The 22,194-nt window shown below is 41.8% G+C and overlaps 3 protein-coding genes and 1 non-coding gene across 4 annotated transcripts in view; 2 read left to right on the plus strand and 2 right to left on the minus strand.

Moving 5' to 3' along the window:
- Positions 1-22,194, plus strand: part of LOC118406008 (kelch-like protein 42) — a 266,342-nt gene that overhangs the window by 177,106 nt on the left and 67,042 nt on the right. The gene's annotated exons all lie outside the window — the stretch shown is intronic.
- Positions 544-9,095, minus strand: LOC118405979 (cactin-like; the record flags this gene model as incomplete). Its single annotated transcript, XM_035805836.1, is given in 16 exon segments — positions 544-620; positions 1,013-1,096; positions 1,368-1,526; positions 1,946-2,094; positions 2,580-2,620; positions 3,035-3,243; positions 3,539-3,718; positions 3,920-3,999; positions 4,401-4,554; positions 4,845-4,988; positions 5,424-5,558; positions 6,017-6,097; positions 6,487-6,676; positions 7,481-7,693; positions 8,123-8,275; positions 8,844-9,095. Coding segments are annotated over 16 exon segments (2,129 nt in total), but the record flags the coding sequence as incomplete, so codon positions are not given.
- Positions 12,360-12,460, plus strand: Trnar-ucu. The gene is made up of 2 exons: positions 12,360-12,397; positions 12,425-12,460. It is a non-coding gene; the product is annotated as a tRNA-Arg (tRNA).
- Positions 14,015-17,572, minus strand: LOC118406089. Its single transcript, XM_035805953.1, has 4 exons — positions 17,495-17,572; positions 16,895-16,990; positions 16,227-16,393; positions 14,015-14,642 (listed from the first exon to the last, which is right to left on the minus strand). The coding sequence occupies exons 2-4, from the start codon at positions 16,932-16,934 to the stop codon at positions 14,376-14,378; spliced, it is 474 nt and encodes a 157-aa protein (XP_035661846.1). The 5' UTR covers positions 16,935-16,990; positions 17,495-17,572; the 3' UTR covers positions 14,015-14,375.

Consider the following 22,194-nt stretch of genomic DNA (forward strand, 5'->3'; position numbering starts at 1 on the left):
AGATACCATTACTAAACTGGCAGCGGAAACCATGTCTGTGTGAGTATTCCCACTCTCTGTTCACAATTCTGAAAGCAATGTCCTGGGCAAAAGAAAAAAAAATCACTGTTATTATATTCATAATACAGAGGCAGGGTTGCTTTCTTAGAACCTAAAGGTTCTGGGTACAAATCCCAGTCAAGCCCTAAACTTGTGCCCTGAGGAAAAGCACTTTACACCTATGTCCTCACTTGACAAGTTTTGAACAGGGACATACTAGTACTTTCAGGTGGAACATAATGCCAGAGGTCCTGTGTTTGGAGAGAGTCACACTACCAGCATGTTAACAATTTCATTACACTTATTGATAGGAGTAAGGGTTCTTCCAGCTGTGAATGGATCAAACTTATCAGTCTGGTCTTACACAGCTTATAACTTTACTTTGCATACAAAACCCATGTTATGCCTGTAGTTTACTGGTTATGCAGTACAAACAAGTAAGCAAGCAAACAAACAAACAAACCTACCTCATAAGGAGGCCCTGCGTGGAACCTGAGAGAAGCAAAGTCCTTCTTGCCCTCCTCTGGAGTCAGAGTGTACTCTGGAGTCTGGGTCTTGTCTATCAGGTCAGGGTAGAAGATCTGAAAGGCAGAGAAAGTCAGCATAATGCAAATATACTAAATAATCTTCTGACAAAACTTTACGACTGACAGCTTAACAGATTTGTTTACTGTTATCCTGACACTTCGAACAAAATACAAAATATCTTCTTGACGCCATTAGACCTTTTCAAGGAACCTACGGCATACTGGGACAGGCAGGGCACCATGGGTAGCATGGAGCAATCAATATCATTACCATGACAACACTTGACCAGTGCATATACATTGTGGTCAGTTTGATCTATGGTGTTATAGTAATGTTTTAATTTCGCCCTAAGCTACTCATAGAGTACTACTTTTCCCGGTATGCAATTTAGACAAAAAAACCTTCTTCTGACACATACACAAACAGAAAAGTGTACAAAACTCACATTGAACTTGTATCCTTGGACAATCTTTGGAGGTGGGTTGTCGAAGTCATAATGAGTCTGGTTATACTTGTTCCACTCAAAACCCTGCAAGTAAAGGAAATGGAAAAATTGATAAATGTTGTGTAAATACAAACAACAACAATCTAATCAAGACAACAGAGAAGCAAATTATATAATGGAAGAACACATTTTCGGTCAAGATTCTGATATACTTTTCTAAATCCCATTACAGAGCTTCCATGAACTGTGAGTACCAAAGCATAGACTGTCTTCGTCTACTTTTAAAATCTGATAAAAAAAAAATTGAACTGGTATGGCCAGTGTTACATAGATTGTAACTAGGACAGCTACATACGGTGTGAACCCTGTTGAAGAAGCGTGGTTTGCGTGGTCGGTACTTGTCGGACCACAGGTAGACCTTCTGTTGCAGCGGCACCTCCACACTGAAGGTGGCCTCGTCACTGGTCATCCCTTCTCTCGCTTTCTTCATCAACTGGTCATCCTCTGTCTCCTCCTGTTACAAGAGAGAAGTACCGACATTTGTGTGAGTTGGAGAATGAATGAACAAGACAATGATTGAATGAAGTGAATGATTGACAGAACAAATGAATGAAATCCAAACAATACGTTTAACAAAAACTTGAGAGGGGTAATCTATACACAAGTTTCCAGAATTAGTCTAACAGGTTTCTAACTTTTATTGCAGATTTGAGCAGGAACTCGATACATCCAATAGAATATCAGGACATTGAACACAGGAAATGAGACAACTTTTGATAACCTATCTGTGACCTTTGACCTAACTTCCTGTCAGTGTCCCCAAGGTAACTAGCATGATGTAAGCATGGAAACACAGACAGAGACACTAAAAACAGTACATGTTTCACAATGGTAACAAACATATATGATATAGTCTTTTAAATTTGTTCTGACCTCAGCTGTACCGCTGGCAGCCACCTTCCTTCTGGCGATCTCCAGTCTTCTCAGGTCATCAGCTGGGTCAAACACTAAACAGTCTGGGGGCAGGTCCCTGGTTCTCAGACGCTTGGGACTGTATCTCCCTGCATTGTAGTCATCATAACCTGGGTGCGGAAAGAGGTTAAATACACATTTTAACTAAGTCTCAAATGAAAAAGTACACCTGCAGTTCCAAAGCAAGCTGTTGGAATTATCCCAGGTTTTTCCAAGATCAAAAGTTATCTGACCCCACAAAATCATAATCAGAACATGTTCAGAACAGAAAATGTGAAAATCTTTAGTTGTCCTACAGTACTATGAAATCCACCTAGGGGTTCATACTTTGTTTTACCATTCAATTTGCCAACATGTCAAATGTCCTTTGACAACTTTTCAAGTTATTGCATTTTTAGTCTGATTAGCCCATTTGGAATTTCGTTAAAGCTATTTTCAAACCAAATCCAGGACCATACTATAGGCTTCCATCCTGAAGGCATTGTCCAAAACTTATCACTTCAATGTAACTACAGTTTGTAATGGATAATACCTTACTTTTCACTCTATTAAAATGTAACATAGCTCACACTGTCATATAGACAAGCTAGCTTACTTTGCTCCATGAGATCTTCTTCTGTCAGAACAGCCTCAGGTCTGAAGAATTAAACAGAGCAACTGTTAAATTTCATTGAAAAATATACTAGTAACTAAATTTATAACTTACATTTCATTCAATGTTGCAAAACAACAGACTTAAATACAATATACTACTACATAGTACCATTGGACAAGTCACAACTATAAACTTGGAATTGGTACAATGTCTATTGACACCATGTGAAGGTTTTATGCTAGACAAACATACATGTGTCCCCATCCGGAAAGACTATTGCAACTCTTCACACTGAGCCAAAGTGGGGTTTGAACCTTTGTCCACTGTAAGCACTTTGAATCCATACTACCAAGTCTTGGACCATGGATACAAACCCGGCTGTACTCTATGCTACAACTTATCAATTGTACATCAATGCACTGTAGGACCTACAAAGATGTATAAAAGGTACCCACTCCTTTGTATCTTCTTCAGTCTTCTCCTCTTCTTTCTTTTCTTCAGTCTCTCCATCTGGTGCAGAACTTGGGCCAGGCTGAGGCTCTGGGTCTGGTTCTGGTTGGGAGGATGTGACATCTTCTGATGGTCCAGCCTCCATCTCCTCTTCATCCGAATCTTCCTCTTGCTTCACAGAGATGGGGAACAGTGGCTGGCTCTCAACTCCTTGCTGTGTGGATAACAACAAAAACAACAACAGAAAATACTGAATAATCTTGTTGTGTGGACACAAAAAAATGATTTTTATTGATTTACTAGGACTTGATGTAATCTGTATCTCTGTTATATTTTATCTCACCCTACCTCCCTCATGTCCTCAATGAAAAGTGGCCTGCAAGGCCATTTGAGCTTCTCATGACTAAATAAAGGTCTACACAAACAAACAAACAAATAATACATCACTCCCAACATAAACACACTCATACAAATCACATTGTTGCCATATGTTGGGTGTAGATTCTTACCTCCTGTTTGAGCTGGAAGAGTTTCCTGCGGAGTGTCTCCTGGTGCCTGTCCCTGAGCCTGGCCCTGGCCATGTGTGCCTTCAGCTGCTGCAGGAGGGACTCCCAGTACCCGATGTCCACCGCATCCCCCGACTTGATTCTCTTCATGATCTGTTGTTGAAGGGCAACAAGCTGGCCAAACTGGGGGAGAAAAAAACAGTTAATAAAAGTAAGGGTCTAACCTTCATCGATGTGGTCCCCTGCTTGTTTCTTTCCTATAGCCAGGTAGTCAACAGTTTCATACAGTACCGGTAAGTACAAACTACATGTATTTACATAAAGACGCTGTACTACTTGAGGATAATTTTTCAGCTACTTGTTTTTGAAAGAAAAGAAACGTACAGTTTTTCCGTGGAAGATGCTGACAACGTCTGTGGTAACAGATGCATTGATTCCCTCTCTTCTGTCCACTCCAGATTCACCTGAAACACAAGCACAGTCATACAAATGTTAAAGACTTTCCACCGACATATGGTGCATTAGGCAATGTCCATCTCTGCTTCTACAGCCCTTTAAATACAGAGCTGTGTCATGTACATGTATATGCATCAGGGTATAGATAGCTGTTTCTTAGAATCTCCTGCTCTACGGGTAGAGGAACTGAATGCAGTCTGTCAAAGGAGACTCTGATCTGGATGCTAGGAATGTATTAGGGTGGTGTCCCATTTTGCAGCTGTGCACCTACTAAAATTATTTTGACTGTGGGCGCACCCAGAGTTTACTGTATTCATTCTTTCAAAAAAATACTACTGCACTCAGTTGTATACTAGCAATTCCAAAACCTAAAAGTTACTAACGTTACTTCTAGAATTTGGGCAAATACCTCTTTGAGTCTGCTGCAACTTCTTGAGTTTGCTGAGTTCGTCTTCAGCGATAACGGTCATGTCCTTCCAGAAGTCGGCATTCTTCCCCTGCTCCAGCTCCATGTACACTTTGATGTCCTCCACCAAGTCTTCAAGGTCAGTCATGGTCAGGCCCTGAAAAGAACAATATTTGCATCTTTTTGATTAACGGACTGTTCCATTCTAAAAGCTCAGAAGATTTATATACAAAATTACTTTTCATGTTAAATTGTTTATACCAATTTCCAAAGATCTTGTTTTTCCATTAAAAAAAAACAGAAAGCAAGGTCTGAGAATAATGACAGCTGTACATATGATGTACCTGCTATGTGTGTACACTTAACACGAAAGAGATCTACCCCAGCCTTTATTTCATTACTCAGTACAAGCGCTACACAGAATATGTCTCTCCAAGTGAAACTCACAGTCAGGAACGTGTAGGGTTCGTGCATCTCCACAGCGATGTCATCATCCTCTGCACTGATGTACTTGGCCAGTAAGTCGATGGGCTTGGCTCGGCCGTCCTGGATCCTGATCTTGGACCTCAGCTTGGCTTGGTGCAGATGGAACTGTGGGAATTGTAATAATTGTAATACAGGAGGCATGAAAACTATGCTTTTTGCTGAAATCTTTTTTTTTGCCTTGATATAAATTGATTGATTTTGGTGGGAATTTCATTTAGTGGTAGGGGAAAAGGAGGTGTTCAGTGTTTTAAGTTTGTAGTGAAACAATTGTGAACTGATGCACTACTAAAAGAAGAAACAGAAATGACCTGGAGAAATGCCAAAAAAATCAATATTTTTGTATTTAGTGACTTTGACATATAGTAAGTTCATTAATTTCTGAAGGGACTTAAAAAAGGAGAAAGGAATGTTTTTTAAGCTTTTCAGTTTGCAGTTGCAAAAATTCTCAATAACACTTGCTATAGTAATACAATGTATATTGGAAATGCATGCTTGTGGTTTCACAAACATGTAAAGATGTACAGTGGAACAAAGCCTTACATTGTCCTCCTGCTGTTCCCACTCCTTGTAGTACTCTGCCTCCTTAGCTCGCTGCATGGCCTCCATCTCCTCCTCCCTCTGCTGTCTCTCTCTCTCCCTCTCCAGCCGGGCCTGCTTCACTTTCACCAGCTCATTCTACACAGGGATGGTACGATTCGGCATATCTTTATTGTGAATCTAGCTACCATTACTAGATTGTATTATTGTAATTTGGTTACATTTACAACAAAATATTGAAAACCTTATACCTCAGTGAAAATCTTTTAGTTTTCGTAAATTTCTTGGTGAAATATAACACTGCCATGTCCATTTTACACATGATTACATGCTCCAATGTTCTGCACATGCCATCCAGGGGTTCCTGAATGATGTACAGTACAAACATTCACTTCCTGCCAGTCTGCCCAAGACGTTTAAATTAATTGGACGTAGGCCAGCTTGACCTTCACATTCTGCTAGTAGCCATTTACAACTCAGCCTCTGAAGACAAACAAACAGACAGACCAACACAATGCCTCCATTTTGACAGAGGTAATAAACCATTTTGGTACATTACAGTAGATAGGCATGATATGATATGAAGAGCTATGTACCTTCATTTCTAGTTGCTTCCTTTTCTGTATTCTTTCCTGCTCCTCCTTCAACAAGTGTGCCGTTCCCTCCTTCTCGTGTTTCTGTAGTGAGAAATAATCAACATTTAAGATTTAGGCACTGGACATGAAGCAAATCTTCTCTATCCCTCTAAGACAGACTGTCACAAAACATAGTTCTGAAGGTTACCAGTATACTACAGAAATATATGACAATGAATATGCAGGTTAGGACCATAGTGTGTATTAAAACCATGGCTCACTTTAACGACTTTACATCCCCATCTAAAAGGACTAATTCAAGCCCTCAACCTTTCCCAAGTGGGTTTTGAACCATTGCTCTTATTGATCAAAATGGTGAATTTTTAATCCATGTGGCGAGGCAGCGGGGTCACTTAGCACTTGCACCAAAGAAATAAAGATCTTCAAGAATATCATATTAAAAAAGACCTACAGTAGAGGTGAGTACTTACCTTTGACCACACAAATGTGTCCAGGAGGTTGGCATCCCCAAAAGGGTTGTCAGTGTTGGTATAGCCCATGTACTCCTGGTCCCAACCCATATTCTCCCGAGCCTTCCGAGCCTTTGCTTCCTTTTTGGCCAATCGCCGGGCTCTCTTCTCCTCTGGGGTCTCGTACAACTTCATCAACTCCTTCTGTTTCCTGTAGGAGTACAAATTACTATAAGTTCATTTTGACTAATGGTCAGTAGTGGGGCCGCGTAGCACAGTGGTAGTGTATTCGGCCCGTGACCGAGAGGTCGCCGGTTCGAATCCGCCTGCCGTGTTGCCGGTCTTGTGCCCTTGGGAAAGGCACTTTACACGACTTTCCTCACTTTACTCAAGTGAAAAATGAGTCGTCCCTCGGATAGGACGTTAAATGGAGGTCCCGTGTATGGGGAGAGCCATACCCCATGCACGTTAAAGAACCCCCACACGTGCGACGGTGCGGTGTGCGTTGGTGCAAATCCTTCTGTCGGGAGTTGGTGATTCACTTCAAATCACCCGGATGGAGGCCTGGCGACCTCTGTCTCGTATCAGCCACATGGTGAATTACACCATTCACCCGGACGGGAGACCTGGCGCATCCCCGTCTTGTAATTAGCTATACGAAAGGGTATGTCACCCCGTAAGGGGCGGTATAACCCCGTCGTGTGTAAACATGTGCGAACATGTTTGATCACGTTGACCGATGATGAATGGTCAGTGAAAACTAGGAGTTTCCAGTGTCTATGAGTTTGCAGACAAAAAATGTCATAAAACAACACAAAAGACTGCATCATCTCTTCCTCCTCTATTGGAAGTGATGGCAATCAACAGGCTGATTAAATGGAAAGGGGGAGGTCACCAGCCCAGGTCTAAGATCATAGTGTCATACTAGTGTATTGCCTGAGGTATGATGACTTTGTTGTAAGAGCAAAAACTGTGTCACATCACAGCATTATTAGCCCTTTTTTGCAATACTTACTTTTTCTCCTCCTTTGTTTTCTCTTTATCCTGCTGCATCTCTCTCCTCCTCTTCTCTATCCGTGCATCTGCTGTGGAGTCGGACTCACTTCCTGAATCCTCTGACGAACCTGCCGACTGACTGGACCCACGACCTCTACTGTCTGATCTTGACCTTGATTTTCTTTTATGTTTCTTCTTTCCACCTTCCTTGGATCTGGACCGGGATCTCTGCCTGTAAGTAATTATGCCACATGATAAGAGAACATGTTGTGTTCTAGAAACGACACATAGCAGAGATGGAGAAGTTTTCTAAAATTCACCAATTGACACTTTCACTTGCTCAAGGTACTGTAAATGCAGAAATGTTCGCGGTGGATCAATGTCCGCGGTTTTCGCGGTGACCAATTCACCGCAAATTTAAAACCACCACGCACATTTTTCTATTATGATATTTGATTGCAGTCTATGGTGTTATCCTTTTTCCCGCTACCGCGAAATTAAATCCCCGCGAACTTAAGTACATCTACAGTAATCGGACTAGTGGCCTTTGAAACTAAATTTTTACATTTATAGATCGTTGTTCATGCAGCAGCCAATAGTAATAGCATGCACCCCATTCCTGAACAATGGCTGGGATGACAGCTGAGTGATATCTACTTACCTCCGCTTTGATCCACTTTTATCTCTGGATCTGTCCTCCCTTGATCTGGATCTCCTCTGTCTCTTGTCCTGTCTGGGTGAAGGGGATCGTGATCTGGATCGGTGTCTGTCCTTCTTCTTATGTTTGTGATCCGGGGACCGAGACCGGGATCGTCTGTGAGTGTGAAGACACAAAAAAAGTATTATATCTACACGTATATTACTATTCTAATGACCGAAATTTGGCTTTCCAGAAAGAACAAAGAAATATTCAGGATAACGTTTGAGCACAACAATTATTATGCCACAAATAAAAAGTCATAAGGCTGTTAACTGTTCAACGGAATGAAATACTATTCATGCAAAAGGGGCTGGATTGAAACTAGGGCAGGGTTTTATCAAATCTAGATTGGGACTAGGTGAGATCAGAGCTAATTTTACCCAATCCACGGGTAAAATGATGATGATGATGACTCCACATTTATTTTGTTTGGCAAATTTTTTGTTTCGGGTGGCGTGGGAGGGGAGGGGGGCAGTCCAGTGATGAAACCCTGGTCCCATGCACTAGTCACTACTGCATGAGCGAAGCCCAAAGCACAATTATTGATTTCAGATGAAGAAGAATTGTGACGTGCGATTATTCCACATGTTGACGCAACATACGCAAAATTATGTACGTTTATGCGAAGAAGTTGCTAGTTGGTACCGACGTGATCGCAACGTTCATGTATGTGAGTCCATACCTTCTTTCCTCTTTCCTGCTCCTTTCTCTTGACCCTGAACGAGATCGGTGCTTGTTTCTCTTCTTCTCCGCTTTCCCCATCTTCTACTCTATGTAGACTGTCTTTGAATATCAAAATGCCTGCTCAAAATATCGAGAAAACGGCAAAGAAATTCGGAAAATCGGTCAAAATCGCAGAAAGTTTTACAAGCGCGCCGCCATCTTGGATGTAGTTACTGCGCATGACCGAGATTATAAATGTCAGGAATGATCTCAAAATTTAACAGCAGAAAATGTGTTTGTTGATTATTCACATAAATTCATTAGAAATTCATAAAGGTCTCAAAACTCGTACTGATACCTATTAGTATATATTCATGGTTTCATATAGATGAAAATTTCTATTTTTTTGCGCTTGTCTTAGAATTTCGTTTGTTTTTTTCCAAACGCAAAAACAATTTTTCCAAACAATTTTAAGATCATTCCTCCTGACAACGTTGCCTGAAAGAAAAGTTGACTTGTCGTTGGAAACAGAACAAGATTCATCTTCACTCGCAATGTTTACAAAATCAGTCTCCAACGTCCCTTTCTTGAACAAAAAACTGTGTTTGCCTTCGACGTAGGTGAAGTGGTTCTCTCTTTAGATGATCATAGAAAGTGGGAAGGAACGTTACACTTTACACAGGTGTCTGAGAAAAACCGATTTCATAAGAATTTCCAAGCAACAGGTCGAGCAAATCAACGTGCAACAACTTGTGAAACTGTGAAAATATTGGGTTGCCGTTTCTTTATCACAGATAATTGGTAGGTATACATTTGATTTGCTTTTTTTTACCCTATCTGCCTCGTTTCAAATCAGTTTTACTCAGTCAGAATATTTTGGTTGCTTTGCTTTGTTGACATTCAAGTAGCCAGATGCCAGACACATTCAGAGTTATGACTCATGATGGTTGACAACATGTGTTACATTGTAATATTTACTGTGTCTATTGTTTTCTTACCATTTCTTACTGGATTTAGGACCCACAAAGAAGTAAAATAACTATAAAATGATTAAAATGTTACTTACTATAATGATGATGAAATAATTACAGCAAAGATGAGAAGACCTCCTTAATTATTGAGTCACTGTGATATTGTCAACAACAGACAATTCAATCCGAATTATACTTTCCCAATGTCTACAGCACGCAGTCAACTTTATCGTACCAGCAAGACCAAGGTGTTTCAATTGGATTAGTTTTCAAGACTTGTACGGCAGAGGACAGAAAAGATGGAGGAAGGCACGCCAAAAGTAGACTTGTCGAGATTCGGCGTTGATCTGACAGATCCCGCATCTGTGATGACTCTGTTGGAGTCGACGGACCTTACGGAAGATGAGATGGAATTCCTGCTGGAGGAGGCCATCAGGATCAACAAGGATCTAAAGGAACAGCTGAGAAAGGAGGATCCCGGAGCAGGTGGGGAGGGGGGCAGAAGGGACACATGTCCGAGTGAAGGTGACGGGGATTCTGACTACAGCAGCAGGGGCAGCAGCGCCACGAGTCACAGCAGCGGCAGTTCCTCTGCATTCGGGACGTACAGCGTGCTTCCACCCATAAAAAATACTGACCAGAAGCCATCGCAAAACACTAAAGGAAACAGGCATTGAACAGAACTGTGAAAGACACTTGCTGTAGCCCAAATAATTGTTATTGACTCACATTATTACATTTTTTTGTTCCATTTTCTTCTCTTAACTTTTTTCTGACACAACCTGAAAGAGATAAGTTTATGATTTGACAGCCTTTATTTTTTTGTGGTAACCCAGATTATTGTTAACAGTATGTTGTCGTATCTTGCTTGTGCTAAACTTCTGTGGCAAGAGAAATTTGGCTGACATAATGTACTGTAAAGCTTAAAATGTTTTCAATGGTTTTCATTTTGTCTCTTATTGTATAACGACTGTACTAAAGACTTGTATCAACCACAAACTTTTAACATGGCAAAAACCTCATTTTCCTCCTACTACAAACTAAGCCCTTGCTAAAATACATGAATTAACAGCAATATACTAGTAGTAAATAGAGAGTATTATTTTCAAGACAACCACAGAGATGTTTTGAAACATCTGTGTCACTTGATATTGTTGTTTTGCTACAATGGTTTTGTTGGGCTATAATGTTACCCCTAAGCTAGTTATAGTCGCATGAAAGGGTCAGTTCAAATTGACAAAGAAAGTGGCATTTAGACGGTAACAAAGGAAACCAAAACATCCCCGGATGCTCCGGATATACAAATACCAAATGACAATACCATTGGATATTTCCCTCACATGTTTCTTTTTCTATGACGAATGATGACACAAATATGACAACAAAATTGCCAGTACTTAGATACTGTACCTTTACCTGAAAACTCCTTAATTTATTGTGTAGCAGGTTCTATAGAGTCTGATATTCCATTTGTGCTATGACATGTAAAGCCACTTAATTTGTATTCAACTTAAATTGCTTGATAATGGATTCTTAATAGAGATAGACTATTAGTTGATGTAGAAAAGTCCATCTGGATGCAACATATGTACACCCCTATCCCATGCACTTGTTGTGAAGCCATTATCAGTATTTCAGTATTACATGTAATGTTACAATAAAATTACATTATTACATGTACCTGTCATTATGATTCATCATGTTCCAATCTAGAGAAATGATTGATTTCTTGTAATTCTCTGTAGCTGAGCTAAAAGTTGGTATACTTGTGTGCTGAGTGAGTGTGGAGTAACATGATACAGGTTTGAGCCCATACATTTGGTAGCTCATTGATGAAGTCCCATGATCCCATCCTCCTACGCAGGGACATCCAACAGCCAAACTGCCTGTCTGGATGTGACAGGCAGTTTGGCTGTTGGATGACGCTGCGTAGGACTAGGAGGATGTGAAGTCCCTGTGAATGACTTTACTAGTATGGTCTCAACAAGAGAAGTCCTATTTGAATTGCTAATCCATTCATCCTTAAATGTTAATCAGGGAAAAGTCAGAAAACAGTCTTTGTTTTTTGTCCATACCCATTATAGTTAATGATTAGACAGCAGCCAAAGTGGTTGCTGGTTGTTTAAGACAGGTCATGACAGGTGGTTGTTTGATCAGTAGAGGGTCATATTAACTAACTTTACATGTACAGTATATAAAATTAGAATGTGGCCTTTGACAGGAAGTGGTTTGCTTGGGGAGGCGGTTGAAATTTAATAGGCAGGTGTAACATTGGTTTCTCTCAAGTGCACCGTAACATTTACATTTGTTTGTGATCTCCATAAAAGTACGCCACCTGGCGATATAGAGTTATATTGCAAGAAATGAGCAAAATGGCGATTGTGTAATGAGCAGGTAAAATGGCGGCCTCTGTGCGAGAGGGTTGTCATTTAGTTACTTAAGAGTAATAACTACACGAATATAGACTGTTTAAAGTCAAACCCAAGAAATGTCACGAACACCGGACGTGGTATGCTTGGATCACGGTTTAAGTACTGTCGGTGGCACGCCACACGGCACGGCGAGTCCTCGTGGCGCAATGGACTAGCGCACCGGACTTCTAGTGAACACGGCAATGGTCGTGAATGGCATTCGGAGGTTGTGGGTTCGAGTCCCACCGAGGACGGCTTATATTTTTCTTACCCCATTTATGATACACGATTTGTATCAACCCAATAATCGGCGCTCAGACCAGCTAATTGAAGATGAGTATATTTTCACTGACATTTATCATAACATACAGTACAGTAGTTACTTAACGTAACGGAAGTAACGTACTGCAATTCCTCAAAACCTACACTCGCGAAGTGTTAAATAATGTTGTACAATTGTTGGAAAGAACACTACATGTGCTTGGGGTTTGCAGTGGGCTGGGACTGGGAGTGAGAGTCTTGTCTCGGATCCATCAGTGACAACTTTCTTTCTTTTATTTGTCAGATTTGAGGAAGCATTTGCAATCAATCAATCAATCAATCAATCAATTTTATGCTATTTGTGATACATGTACTTAGGACGTTATACTAAGGCCACGTTGATTTGATTATATGGATGACATCCGCGCTCGCACCAATTTTCGGCCATTTCCAAAAAAAAAAAAATTTCAACCACACAATAAATTATGCAAAGCAGCTGTAAAATGAGCACAAATATTCCGTAGATTGAAAAAAAAGTATCAGAAAACAGATAACTAATGCCATAGAATGCCAAAATGAATCTAAAGTCAAAGAATAAGATGTGAAAGGACAGAAAGAAAAAAAAAATCTATTGTTGGTTGGGGGAGATACCAGTACAGAAAATTCAGGTCCAGAGGATCATTTCCAGGTCCGGACATGAACCTGGACCTGATTGTCTGTGGAAACTTGAGAACTGGCAATACTCAAAACAATGGTAATTGGTCAATTTTGCTACAAAGGAATCTGTTTGGTGGATTATTGGACTCCCACTGCATTTTAAAATCCCATCTCCATGTAATAAAGGCTAACTGTCTCTGTACCTTTGACTGTAGAAACTTGGTGCAATTGACTATAAACTCTACTTGACTTCGCTCTTGTTGTCTTCTTGGCCCCCCGGTTAGACCCCAAATGGCTGCCGACATAGTGTGTCCATTTTGTAATTGGCGAAACCTGTTCCTCTGTTGTTTTTTTCAGGTCTGTTTTTTTCGGATTGGTCCAAGAAGAAAAAAATGTTTTGCACCCGTATGATATACTGGTCCCTACACCTAACTGTTGGTATACCATACTATGTGTGTTTAGTCCTATGTTCAACCTTCCTGGCCACTTTGATTTCATACTGAAGGCAACTTTTTTTTTTGGCCAAACTTTTTTTTTATTCGCTCGCTCGCATCAGTTTTGGAGTTCCCGGAGGATGTCATCCATATAATCAAATCAACATGGCCTAACCAAAGAAGACCGAGTGAGTTGAAAGTTGATAATACCGGTAAGTCGATTCTCTGAGGGGTTGAGTTGGAGAACAGTTTATTTCTCGTCATGCAATTTACCAAGTTGAACCCAGATGAACTTTCATGCTAATACTCTTTACGATATTTTTTGGAATATGATCATTAGTCTTAATTATTTCGAGTAATTAGATACGCACACTTACGTAGGTAACAGGGGTTTAGCAGTAAGGAAAGAAGAAGAAGAAAATTAACGATGTCTTAGTTAATAAAAAGACAACTTGATCGTGTCAAGGCCAGATGTTTAATACTCCTCAAAGCAAGCAAAGATGAACAGAAAGTGAACTTGTATCTATCAGTTCTTCTTTTATCACTACAGCATAGGTTAGATGATTTGTCAGGGGGCTATCCAGACACACTGGAATTTCACCCCGTCCCAATATCTGAGTCTAGCCAATAGGCAAGACTCTCTCATTTAGGGCTCAATTACGGGGGAACATTCAACGTGTTTGAAAAGTAGAAATCTGTAAAAAAAAAAAGTCCATTGCAGAAAACTGGAGTTTTCTTAACAATATCCACAAGAAAAAATATCTCAATCTAGACCACACAGGTCATAAACTGGTCAAAACTTTACATCCATGACGATTTAGCCCAAAAGGGAAAACACAATCCCAAACATCAGCATAAGAGCCAGCAGGCTGGTCAGGGCAGTTTCCCCCGCCCTGACCCCACCGGACGGCAGGTTCTCGACGTCGATGACCCAGGTGTTGCAGGCGGTGTTGTTGTTCCGGTCGTTACAGCAGCGCACGCAGTCGGCCGAGGCGTCCCGCATGCAGTCGTCCGTCTCCGTGCACGTCTGCTCACAGCCGCGCACGATGTCAGTCAGCACGCGGTCTGTAGTCTGGTACATCACCTGGTGACGGAAACAAAGAGAGAAAATACACAAATATATGTATGAATGAATTGATTAATTTTATTGCTCAACAATCGCACAAGGTACAATGTATGGCATCCAATAACAATTAACAGCTATATAGTCAATAGTACTACGAGGCTACATAGAGAACAACAAAATATTATGTACGACCAAGGACGTTATATAACGTCCTTGGTACGACATGATACAGTTTAAATAATTAAGACTTCGTAGAACCGGGACGGCGGCAGTTATAGACTTCCCGGCACCTCTGACCAACTCTGACGTCACACATTCTGAAAATCGGTGCGTGTCAGTGGTACTCTCAAAGCAGAGGTTAGACTCCGGCTGTTTTGATGTTTTTATGCGTTTTTATCGGGCTTTCTCTTTTGTAATCTTTTCAGCCTAGGCCGCAATAAAAGAGTACAAAATAGAAAACCCGATAAAAACGCCCCAAAACGTCAAAACATCTGGAGCCTAACCTCTGCTTGGAGAGTAGAAAAGTGGGTCAGCGTCCTGAAGAAAATGTATGTTGAATGTACAGGTCATATACATTTATTATCACAACATCGCAACCCTGTGCCGTGGAAATTGCTTTCAAAAGACCCACACTGGACAGAATGCTTTGAAGGTACTTGAAATGGAAAGAGACCGCGGAAGTGTTCTTAACGTCCAGACTTCAAATACTCAACATGGTTCCGGCGGAACGACGTCCATTGTGACGGACTACCCCTGTTATCCACGTCTTGGTTCTCTTAAGTGTTCTGTTTCAAACTTTCTGCGATAATTCGTCAAGAAAAGTGAGTGCGGTGCTAACTCAGTCAAGGAAACATTAGAACACAAGCCAATTGTTGCTATTAAAAACGAGTAGGGAAAAGTCCTTCACGCAACATGGGGCATATAGGGTGGTACCTATCTCCGTTTCTATAACCCTTAGGCAACACGGCTGCAGCTAGCTGTGCAAGCACTTAAGGAGGGGGTTATAGCTAGTTCACTAATAGTTGTGTGTGTTCATCTTCCATACATCTGCACTCTTATCATATCATATCATATCATATAATATCATATCATGAATTGCCAAATGACGTCTGGATAAGAAACCCCAGTGATGAATCGGGAGGAGGGGAGATTGGGGGGATACAAACTTAGCCACGTTTGGGAAAAGAGCCAACGACATCGGCAAGAATATATCTGCAAGAATCAGCACTCGAGTTAGAAGCTCTGTGGAAGATGTCTGATAGGCACCGAAACGTAAGCAGGTGATAAATTACTGGTTTTTAGTAAAAGAAAACCTCAAACCCGATAGAGTACATGAAGTTGAACCGGTTGTTTTAAAATAGTCAATATCAAATAGTCTCCAGTCTCCAGGCAGCCATGTTAGCTGGATATAAAAAAGAGAAGAATTCGGCCAACTAAGGACAAATAAGCTGCTAATGGGTTTCAGTCAGTCTCTTGCAGTCAGTTCATTCCTAGGCCAATTAAATCCTACTAGTAGAAGTTCACTCCTAACTTGGCCAAAGTCTCCTATTACTCTTCGACTAGGCGGGAGTCTGGTAGTGAACAACACCAAAAATAACGTACGTAGCAGTACTGCCCGATGGGACAGTTGACGGTGTCGGACAGGTCCCCGGGGGTGCCGGCACACGGGTTGTCGTCCAGGACGCCGTCGATGATGTCTGCGTCGCAGGACAGACAAGGGAACCCCTGTACCTCGCCTGGGTACAGCTGGCCCTGACCCTGCGCCTGGTCTACAGACAAGGATGATTATTAACACGTTTTAAGAGAAACGAAACTTGATGAGAAAGAAGACACCTTCATTCTTTCCCATTCCCGAAATGTTTTACTTTCATAATGATCTTGTTGTACTAGTCTTACCACAATCTGTCTTCGATAGACCGCCCCGGACTGTCAATAAAAAATGCTGATTCGGCCAATAAGTGACATGTGACCAAATCATACTTCTAGAATATTGTCCACGAATTGTATTGGATGCCTTTAATGTGTATATATAGTATTGATGTCCAGTCTGACGACATGTATGTACGGAAGTGTCAATATGGTTTGCAATTGTACCTATTGATTCCTTTGTAACGTTACATATACTGTACACACACACAGAGGCGTACACACACATACAAGCGCGCGTACACACACACGCACGCACGCACGCACACACACACACAAGCACTGACACACACTTACACACCCATGTACGCACACACAACCTCCAAAACAATCATTACACTCACGGAAAAGGCCAGCGACAAGAAGGGCAAAGACGAACATCATCCTGTACTCGGTGACTCCAGTCGGCTTCTTCTCAGATCAGGGACAGACAGTCAACCCTTGAAGCACAAAATGTACTTTATACACAATACACAAGTCTAATCTGGATAAAGTTTCGAACAGTCAGATAACATCCTTTGGTGTTTGAATGATGAATGATTCCCATCAGTGGAACTAGATTTAGTTATATACTGTGACTAGGAACTACTGTAACCATTTGACCAGAACCAAGCTGTAAATTTCCGGTGCATTTCCGGAAGAAGACAACCGAACATTATACGAATTTTTCCAAAGGATACCCTCAGCTTACAATCGGACGATGATCATGTATAGAACAGTCGCTCGACCAAAGTGACCGGCTCCTTACACTAGTGTCACAGACACTACGACTGTAGCTTGTAGTAAATTGGGTAGATAAGCCTACAAGGTTCTGGTAAATATTCAATTTTCGACATCGAGACGCAAGAAATCATTTGACTAGAAAAATCTACGCCTTAATTGCAAATTCAGTCACAAAATCACGAATTCAGTCGAACGAAATGAGCACACGATGCATTGCTCACCTTTGCGACTTGGAGGAAAACTCCGATGTGACGGAAAGTGATTTTGATCAAGCTAAGTCATGCTGAGTGTGCCAGACCTTTCTTGTACAACTCCTCCAGGTGGCAACGAAGCGTATTTCACCATGGTGACAAGACCCTCCATCACCGTGTGAGTCTTACCATTATTCAAGGAGTCGCTACTTTTTGCACGGCTGAAAGGAGAGGCAAGTACAAGAACCGAGGGACACCTGTGTTCTTAAGGACAATATCGTTACTGAATTAAGCCTGGATTGGGGTACTAGGTGCTGAGCACATTTCGGTTTGTGACTATTCATATATGAGGCATCAGGCTTCCTTTTGATGGATATATGTCAAATTAGCACCCTGCAAGACTAAGTGTGCCACAAGGGTCCATACTTGGTCTTCCATACCCACCGGAAACTCTGACGTCCTCCGCCCTGAAAGGTGCACTTGTCTATGCAGATGATAAACTTTCCCGCCAAAGCGCACAGACTTGTGCTTGTGACGTCAGGAGTGGGTGACGTTAGAAGTTGATACCTGCCGCCTCCCCGTTAAACGTCATTGTCGTCATTAAAACACGCGAAGTAAAACAATGACGATCTTAACTTTACCCATTGCCAACTTGCACAGAATGTTGCCCGACTTGAACGTTCGATATTTTGGTTATATAGCTGGCAGTCTTTCTGGTATTACTGGTACTACTCGCGGGTATTACATAGTTCATCTGAATGAAAGCTCATCTGTGTCGATGTCCACCCACGTTAGTTAAACCGGACGACGATCGGTGTCGACTTCCGTCGGGGACCGCGCACTCCTGGCGTAACACTTAGTTCAGTGCGCGTTGGCGGAAAAATGGATTAAAATCCTGATGAAGACTGCGAGTTACCATTAAGTTTTGGAGTAGTTTTCAATAAACCTTTATATCTATATCCAGCTGCAGTTGGCATAATCTCCCCTTTCTCTCACAAGCACCGACTGACCATTTCATATACTGGACGTCGAATCTTTATGCGCCTTACATGATAAGAAAAAAAAATCCAATATACAATATTAATATACGCAGCATTGCGGCTATGTAGTACCGCCTTGCTACAAAAGGATTTTGAGATTGCCATATTTGATGTCTGAAGCCTTACAGTGTTACTTTAGTGTTATCGCCACTCCCTAGCGTTAGACACAGTTGGGGCTTTCATCAACTTGTACGATGTTCAGCGACTATTCTCCACAACTAAGCAATGTTCTGATCTAACAATGCTCTAATCGCCCTTAAAGACTGTTTATTCTGTCAACATAGCACTCAGCTATCGCTATAGCCTAGCGACAGCGGAACGGATTCTTTCCTGTGTTTGTGGGTTTGTCGTTTGGAGTTTGTACTGGCGACTGAAAGAAAATGGATTGGGTCGAAGATTAATGCTGGAGTCAATCTTAGAACAAAGTTCAGTCAACTGCAGGTTTTTTTTTAATGTCGAAATTCTAGCTAAAGGAACTGAGTCCACTGCTGAATTTATCATTCGGCTTGCGCTCTTTTCTATTTACCTCACATTTTATAATTCCGCAGGGTGCCCTAAGATAGCCGAAAAGAGGATTCAAACAAACATTTGCATTTGCTTAAGAGGTCAAACACAACGGAATGAGGCCCTTAAATTTGGCTTATGACATACTAACTTTATGTGACCCGTGTCATAAATCATAACGCAATGAAAGAGCGATTCGTCAGATTATCACAAGATAAATATTGTCATTTATCAGTCGCTAATTGTTACAGCAAATAGCATCACACAAGCATGCACACATGACAGAATGCCTTTCCCACCCTGATTTACTTAATGTTTTTTGAACCGCACATTCCAGATTGACTACTTTCGTCGATAATGACACAGATAACAAGTACGTAATTGATATTCTAGCTCATCTTTCTTTTTTTCCTTTATTGAATCTAACGTTAGTCAGTCATAAACGCAACATCTATAACTTATTTTAAATAGATACTACCGTAAGCAACTGAAAGTACATTTTTACAACGGTTATAAATAACTTAATCGACACTGATGCACAGCATTGTCGTAATATTGCAAAAGAAGTGACTTTAAAAATATTTTCTTTGTTATGAAACGCAAAGTCAACTCTTAACCACGCTGGGTGCCCTCAAGTCTCATGTCTGGAACACCTGGATATCTGACGTGTGCATACCTCAGGTATTACTGATGCTGCAATAGTAGATAGTGAATGTTATACTTATTGCCCGAGAGAAGAGAGAGTCATATCCGGATCCCGTACGGCATCGTTGCAGAAGTCTCCCTGTATGTGTACAGTGAACCCGGGTGACGTCACACTGTCGCTTAAGTGGTCTAACGAAGTCCCATTTCGGCCGTACTCTGCGTAATAGGCTTCATTGTCGCAATCAGTCCGTTGCCAAGCATTGAACAGGTATCTAGGCGAATCTGGGGCGACATTTTCGTATCGTATTCGGAGTATTAGAGTGCAATTGTTCCTACAGGTTACAGATAGATCCTGGAGGCTATACGATCTGTTGCCATGGTACAATCTACTTTGTGCAAAACTGGAGCACCGCTCTGTAAATATCATTGCTTCGCCTTGTTGTCGTAAGCCCCGCGTAGTTGTCAATCGTCTTGAAGTTGCTGTGTCTACTTTTGCCCCTATCTTGAAGTAAAGAGGATTGTAAAAACGGTCGTTGACGGGCTCCTGCACCAAGACCGTGTCACTAACTAAAATGGCAGGGTTTGTCTCAGACGTTAACCTGGAAACGGTCACGGCGTGGAAAATGAGAACCCCCGTCATGGCAAGCAGCATCCAAAACTTGATGCAGGCGCTGGGCTGGTAGTATTTGAACCTCCTCTCACTGTACTTGCACTGTAAGAACGTGTGGAGACAGACGTTGTGGAAGAGCCTGATGCACACACATATCAGAGTGGTCATCATGGAGACTATTAGAACGGGGCTGGTCTCTGTTAGCTGACACCGGGTGGCGATCAGGACCGATATGAACATGTCGTGAAGCAAGACCTCGAAGAAACTCATGGTGAACCGCTTCATCTTTGCGTCGATCGTCCGATACTCAGGAGGAGTCACGACGTCTTGGATCGACCCTCTCCTTTCCCCCTCCCCCTTCGCTTCTACTTCTTCCTTCACTTCGTCAACGACAATGACCACTTCGGCTTTCTTCGTGCCCCGTCGGGCTCGTGTCTGTCGCCTGGCTCTCCGAACCAAGCGACGTTCCCGACGCAGTTGATCCATTGTTCTACAGAACAGTAACACTTCCCATATAAAAATGACGGACGCCAAACAACACACAACGTACAGGCACTGCTCAATGGTGACATTCTTGTACAAAGAGAGACTGTACGCTGTGCAGTTCGCCCACGCTGTACCCAAGTCAGTCAGGGCGACTAGGAGGAAGAAAAATGCTTCTACACCTTGATAGACAGGTGTCAGACATCTCCTCACGTCCCTCGCTGTGGCAAGAAGCTTTTGCAGACGTCTCGGGCGTGTCCTGAAATCGTCTTGGAAGTCAAAAGTGGTTTTGACGCACCTGACACCCGCCGGTGTGCTTGTATTCAGTTCGTCTTCTCTCATCTTGCTATGTTTGAAGGACCCAAAGGTGCCCAGGACGTTCCAAACCATACCTTCACTGGAACAAGGCAGGGCATGGGGGGATCGAACGTGTTCTTATCACTAACAAGTCAGGAAGCAAGTCCAGATTTCCGTCAGCGGTGTGCTTTCGCCTGACAAGTACCAAACAGGGGACTGACCGTTAATGACCACTCTACAGGATGTAGCTCGGTTTACATCGCAGTTGAACAATCACTCAGTTTCATTACGCGTGCTTACTTTAAAGGATTTCGATGATAGTATCTCATAATTTGGGCCATAGAAAGCTGAAATGGATACAAAATTTCTGGAAAAACTGAAAGTTTATATGATCAGCCGTTCCTAAAATGTTTTGTCCCGAAGTCAAAGGTCAGTCGAATGAAAGCGTGGTCCCCACCTGGACGCCTGTTGACTCTTCATGTGGTGAGTGGGCCGGGAGTAAGTACAGGTGAGACAAAACAAATTTGATTTTTCGAGAATGTCAATACAAATTCCATCTGTCCTACATTTTCGCTATCATACTTATGGAAGATATCTAGTAAACCCCACCGTTAAAACTGAATAATAGATTGTTAAGCCGTTGATTTTTTACCCAAGCGTAGGTCAAAAATCGTGATGTTGCTTTCTAGCTTGGCCCTGATTTAATTTGTGTTCTCACTGGTCGAGGTCAGCGAACTCTTGATTGGCTGATGGCGTCTCGTCTCGTAAATTAGATTACCTGTGTTATGTTTCCAACAAACAGGTTACATTCCATACCTGTCAAGGAAAAAAGACTGTTCCCATTCTCCTGACTCGAACCGAGAAAACAAGTTCAGAAACACATTTCCCAACCACTTTCACACGCCTCGCATAACAAATATGCCATATACTCTGTGTCAACATTGGGACAGTGCTACTGCATTACGACTGCTGTACATGTGCCCTCTCCACTGTGTATCATTTTTACGACGACGGTTTCTTTTAAACAGAAGTCCAGAAACTTTGATCAAACACGGACTGAGATTTAAAAGCATACGTATAGAGTAATGGGACAACAGGACTACCGTATTGAATACCATGAACGTTACACACAGTAATTAAGATTTATTGTC

Source organism: Branchiostoma floridae, chromosome 2, assembly GCF_000003815.2.
Source record: "Branchiostoma floridae strain S238N-H82 chromosome 2, Bfl_VNyyK, whole genome shotgun sequence".
NCBI classification, from domain to species: Eukaryota; Metazoa; Chordata; class Leptocardii; order Amphioxiformes; family Branchiostomatidae; genus Branchiostoma; species Branchiostoma floridae.